Source organism: Propithecus coquereli, unplaced genomic scaffold (assembly GCF_000956105.1).
Source record: "Propithecus coquereli isolate 6110/MARCELLA unplaced genomic scaffold, Pcoq_1.0 Scaffold58, whole genome shotgun sequence".
In the NCBI taxonomy this organism is placed as follows: domain Eukaryota; kingdom Metazoa; phylum Chordata; class Mammalia; order Primates; family Indriidae; genus Propithecus; species Propithecus coquereli.
Genome location: NW_012151729.1, coordinates 3064447 through 3070394, shown reverse-complemented (window position 1 = coordinate 3070394; position 5948 = coordinate 3064447). Strand labels below are relative to the sequence as shown.

The 5948-nt window shown below is 48.2% G+C and overlaps 1 protein-coding gene across 2 annotated transcripts in view; it reads right to left on the bottom strand.

The window, feature by feature from the left end:
- Positions 1-446: 446 nt before the first annotated feature.
- PDE6A (phosphodiesterase 6A, cGMP-specific, rod, alpha) overlaps positions 447-5948 on the bottom strand; it is a 69979-nt gene continuing 64477 nt past the window's right edge. For both annotated transcript variants that reach the window (XM_012658263.1, XM_012658264.1), the window contains 5 exons: positions 4804-4867; positions 4432-4506; positions 2355-2438; positions 1630-1777; positions 447-520 (listed from right to left, as the gene is read on the bottom strand). In XM_012658263.1, the coding sequence (XP_012513717.1) occupies positions 447-520; positions 1630-1777; positions 2355-2438; positions 4432-4506; positions 4804-4867 (445 nt within the window). The remainder of the gene's footprint in view (positions 521-1629; positions 1778-2354; positions 2439-4431; positions 4507-4803; positions 4868-5948) is intronic.

Here is a 5948-nt window from a genome sequence, read left to right as displayed (position 1 = left end):
AATTTGCCGTTAAATACTTCAGCTAGGAAAAAATTGAAAAAGAAACAAAAAGGACAGATGAAGTACATGTGGCCAAATCCTGACATCAGCATCTGGGTGATGGATATGTGCGGATTCACATTCTCTACTTTTGAGAATGAAAATGCCTATGAAACATGAAAGTGTAAGAACAAAAATGGTCCTCAGCAAGCAGGTGAACCTGGCATTAATTAAATGTTTAACTGATGCCTGCGAAAACTGGGATATGGGTTTTAGCTCAATAAACACTTCTCAAGGCTAAAAGAATGTTCAAAAGCTACTAGATAAGATGTAAGCTAAATTCTCTATCTGCTTTCAAATCCTGTAACTCTTTTAACTTCTCAGGAAGGTGTGTGGTTTTCCATTGTTTTGGGTAATCTCCTCCCATGAAAGGGTGGAGCCGTCTGGCCGGAGGGTCCCTGGTCACGCTACTGGATGCAGCAGGACTTGGATGCCGGCGTACCCCCTGGGTTGGGGTTCCCTCCGGGCTGATTTCCTGCGCCTGCGATCAGACAGGAAAGAAAACACACCAGGTGACAGGAGGCTGCAGAGGGCTTCGCCTTTGACCCAGTTTGGACCAACAATTGCAAACTCAAAGGCTTTTGAGGGCCAACAGATAACCACACGTGCAGACCAGGCACAGAAGAATGACCGCAATTTCTCTCTTCTAAGAAAAATAGCAGCACAAGGACAAAGACAAATGAGAGGCACCAATGTCTGGCACACTCGGCACCAATGTCTGGGAGACACAGGGAGTCTGTAAGTGGTGGCTCTACATTTGCAGCAGCTCATTTAATTTTTTGTATTTATTTTTTGTTTTTGCCTTTCTCCACATGTTCTAATGTTTTGTTTTGTTTTTTTGCAGCTGCCCATTTAGAATCACCCCACACTGCCCAGAGCAGAGCAGAGCAGAGGCCCTGATAGTGTCCATGGGTAAGAGGGACGGGTGTGCAGACCAAGGCAGTCAGGGTAGGGCAGGGGCTAGAAGCTGTGTCCCATGAGGAAACAGCACACAACCAGTAAAAGAAATGACTCGAAGGAGGAGGCAGTACTGTCAGTAGGGAAGAATTGGAACGAACAAATTCCACTGGATTCCTGAAGGCAGAACCATGGCCACTAGGTGGGAACTTCAACAAGGAGAACAACTGGAGTTCAAGGGAGACATTTCCTAATAGTGGTACTGAATGAGGATGCCAAGCAAGGTAGTGAGCCCTCTGTCACTGGTAGTATGCAAGTGAAGGCTCATGATGGTACAGACCATCTGATTCAAACATCAGACATAAGCCTGGAAATACGGCCTCTAAAATCCCTTTCAACCACCAGTTCTAAGTTTTATCCTTTGCACCAGGGTGGGGACATATGTCCACGGTGCTGGAATCAGAGTCTGCACTATGTTGGTTGGGCGGGCACTTGCAGGGAGGCCTAGAGCACCCCTTCTTGGGAACCAGGCTTCACCACTACTGACTGTGTGACTTGGCCAAGATACTTCACCCCTGCCGGCCTCAGTGCCTTCATACACAGAAGGGGACAGAAATTGGTCAACAGGAGCCTCAAGGAGGCCAGGCCCAGACACACGGTGACAGCGGTCGGGACGCCCTGCCTTCCACAAACCTGGCTTGTTCGGCTGCTGCTTCTGCTTCTCCTCCTCCAGCGCCTTCACCTTGGCTTCATACTCGTCAGCGAGCGCCTTCCACTCCTTGCGGTTGTTGGTGATGCCGTCCAACATGGGGGTGATCTCCTCGTGGAAGCGGGAGAATTCCTGGAAGAGAGAGAGTGTGCCTCTGACACAGGGGCCGTGCTGGGTTCTGGGCTCCATGGGGAGGCACTTCTCATCTCTGACTTCCGTATTGTCATGTGAAACATGGCCAAAATAAAAATTAAAAATGAGAGGTGGGTGGTGGCACAGATAACGTGAATTTGGGAGCAATGGGTATCTCAAGAGGGAGACTTTAACTTTGAACAGTAGCTCAAAGAGAAGTTCCAGACTGTCCTTTCACAATTACTGCGGCCTGTCACATTGCCACCAGCTGGGGAAGTTAGGAAGGCATGTGTCTGCTGTGTTTCCCCTTCCCCTGTCTGACATCATGCTTGGTCATTTGTCCCACAACGATGTGTTGAGCAACTGTTGGATGTTCCAAGCTCCAGGCTCTAGCCTGGGCTACAATCACCCAAGACCCATAGCGCTGTCCTGAGAACCAAATGCCATTGGAGATGAGAAGCGCTTTGTGACGTTATCACCCACTGGCCACCTGCCCGGGTTTATTACCTCTGATGTTGTTTGGGAATCCGGGTTTATCAAAGACATTTTGTCGGGTCTGAGGAAACCAAGGGCCTACCTTGTAGACGAAGGTGCAAACGAAGTCAATGAAGCCGACTTGAAGCTTAGGGAGTTCATCCGCCTTGTTCCTGTCCATCATGGGCTGGCAGCGGGGAGAAAGAGTTAGCAGCACTGCGAAGAGGGACCCACCCTACCTATGCAGCATTCCTGCTTAAAAAAATCGAACTGTAGACTCATCAAGTTTCCAAATCTGAAAGAGCAGTTTGCAGGAAATGTAACACGGAACATGTTAAATAACATCTCCAGGGTGCAATCAACCAAATCCAGAATGTGGGAAGCCACACAACAAAAAACCCATTGTCTTCAACAAATAAATAGCATACAAAAAAAAAAAAAAGACCATGGGGTAGGTGGGTAGGGGGACCTACTATTGATCAAAAGAGGCTTAAGAGACATAACAACCAGAGGCAGCACTCCTTGGCCTTTTGGCTAAGATTAAGGGTAGTAGTCTAGGCCAGGCGCGGTGGCTCACGCCTATAATCCTAGCACTCTGGGAGGCCGAGGCGGGAGGATTGCTTGAGTTCAGGAGTTCGAGACCAGCCTGAGCAAGAGCAAGACCCCGTCTCTACTAAAAATAGAAAGAAATTAGCCAGACAACTAAAAATAGAAAAATTAGCTGGGCATGATGGTGCATGCCTGTAGTCCCAGCTACCTGGGAGGCTGAGGCAAGAGGATCTCTTGAGCCCAGGAGTTTGAGGTTGCTGTGAGCTAGGCTGATGCCATGGCACTCTAGCCCAGGCAACAGAGTGAGACTCTGTCTCAAAAAAAAAAAAAAAAGGTAGTAGTCTAGTACCTGTGAACAGTTTAATATGGGATCCGTCCTATACCCAAGGACAATATATTAAATGGATTTTTGGAGCAGGGAGATGGAACAGGAGCTTGCTCCATCCATTCCACGCATTGACCTGCTATTGCAGTATCTCCGGGAGCGGGGTACCACCCACCGGGAGATTAAAAAAAACCACAAAACCAGAGGCAGCGTGTTCCTTGATTGGATCCTGATTTGAATGAATCAACTGAATTCTTTTTCTCAATCAGGGAAAATGAACAGAGACTGGGATTAGATAGATGATACTGAGGTATTATTACTAATTTTGTGAGTATGATAATGGTATTGCGGTTGTGTGTATGTTTTTGTCTGTACAAAGCTCTTATCTCACAGAGACACACACTAAAGTATTTATGGAAGAAATGACAATGTCTGGGATTTACTTTAAAATACTCCAGCCAAAAGAAAAAAATTGTGTTGACAAGAATAGATAAAACAAGAACGGCAGACTGCTGCTAAATGCTGGCTCCGGCAGATGGGCACACGGCGTTCCCTGACTATTCTCTCTGCATTTTAAAATGTTAAAAAGAAAGAGAACTACAGATCCTACAAGCCCTGACGGTTCCTGTTCACGACGGGACCTCCAGCTCCCCGTGTTTCACGCTCCCTCGGCTCCTGCCTATGCCTGCCGTGGGCCCCCATCCTTAGCACACTCCTTCAGGTTGAGCCTGTACCCATGTCAACGGTTTGTTCCCAAGATGTCTCTCTCTTTTACCCATCCTCTCCAAAGCCACCTCTCCTTCCCAGCTCTGCCCTCAGGGTCTTCTGGAAACCTTCCAGCCACTCTCCCCATCTCCATGGGAAGCCTGCAAAGGGTCCCAGACAAATTAACTTTCATCGCTGATGGCCATGCAGAGTGGCACGTAAGGTCTTCCCTTCCTCGCTCTGTGCTGTCGGGACAGGAGCAGGGGAAGTAGATGCCTAGACTGTTAGAGCTGAAAGGCCAATCTAAGTTTTGGTGTCCACTTGTCAAGCTCTACGTAGCTGAGCAAGCTCAGGACACGTTTCTCAAACTTTAAGAGGGCTTTCTAGAACACACATTGCTGGGTGCATCCCCAGAACTTCTGGTTGGGTAGGTCTAGGGTGGGGCCCATGAATTTGCAGTAATGAGGTTGTGCTCCAGGGACCACACTTTGAGAACCACTGCATCGAGAAAAGGTCATCTCTATGGTAAGGTCGTATCATCTCTAGGTCAGGGTGAGATCACACATGTCTGACATCAGGCCAAAGGCCCTTCTCTACTCACAATAGGATTCTGTTGCAGCACCGTGCGCTCCAGGTCACCCTGTTCCCAGAATTCGGCAGCAACCAGCAGAGCTACCTGAAACAGACAGACCCTCACACACACACGAAGTCAAAGCCCCAGCCCACTCCCTTACCCCCGTTCCCACCCCACTTGCATTGTCAACTCAGCACAAAACTCAGCACCACCCCTGCCCGCCCCCCGGCCCCCCTTTGCAGTCATCACTGGAGGACCCTAAAGTGATTCCCATGTCGTGGCAGAGGAGGATGGAGCAAAGATGAGTTGGCTCTGGCGTTGGACTGAGAGAGTCCCAGCCTCATTACCTGCTGCCACCAGCACTGGAATTCCCTCGACCCGGTCAGGAGGAGTCCATACCTTGCTCTGCACCTCCCAGGGCTTGGTGATGGCGGAGAGATCGCAGGCAGTCATCATCATGGCCCTGTGGAGGCACAGAATGCCATCAGTCCAGGGCCATTGAAGACTGCGGCACTGGTCAATTCCATCTCTCTTTCCTTTCTCCACCCCTGCTAGTAGGCGACTTCACCCCATTGTGAGGAAAGGGCTCGCTCCCCCATTGTATCGGGGGGTCGGGCTTTGAAGTCAGACAGAAAGTTAAATCCTACCTTTGCCAATTGTCAGAGGTTTGACCTTGGGCAATTAAACCAACCTCTGTAAGCCTCCGTTTCCCTGTCTGTAATGATAATGGTACTTTCCTCATGGAGTAGGTGTAAGGTTAAATGAGATGATGCATATAGTAATCTTCGTATAGGACCTGGGCATAGTATGTGCACAATAAACATATACTGGGTTTTTATTATGTACCCGGAACTGAACAAACATCAATTTCACTTAAATCTCATCACATCTGCAGAGCCCTTTCTCTCTTGTCTAGTGTAGAGAAATGTGTGTCAACCTTTTTCTCATTATTGTCCCCTGTCCCAACTGCCAAGAGCCTTTTTTAGACACTTTTTTTCATAATTACCCCCACCATGAAATTTTCTCACTCAGAGCAAAGTAGCAACATTCGCTAGGTGAACTGCTGTTGAAAAATATCACCATCATTGTCGCCCAGCATGAACTTTTAATACCATAGATGTGCTATCTATCTGTTTGGAGAGCCTCTGACCATTGCATTAATAATATCTAAGATGTTTTGCTCTCCTCTCTTAAGAACCACTTGTTGCTCCGTTGGAGGCAGGATACCTGTTTTCTATTGGTCAGTCAGCTTTTCTGATTTAGGAGTTTCATTAATACCGATGGATTCCTTTCCCTTCTTGGCTGGTTCCTCACCTGGCAGAGATGCTCACAAAAACATTTAAAAATGAAAAAAATGGACGGGGTGCAGTGGCTCACGCCTATAATCCTAGCACTCTGGGAGGCCGAGGTGGGAGGATCGCTTGAGCTCAGGAGTTCAAGACCAGCCTGAGCAAGAGCGAGACCCTGTCTCCACTAAAAATAGAAAGAAATTAGCCAAAACAACTAAAAACAGAAAAAATAAGCCGGGCATGGTGGTGCGTGCC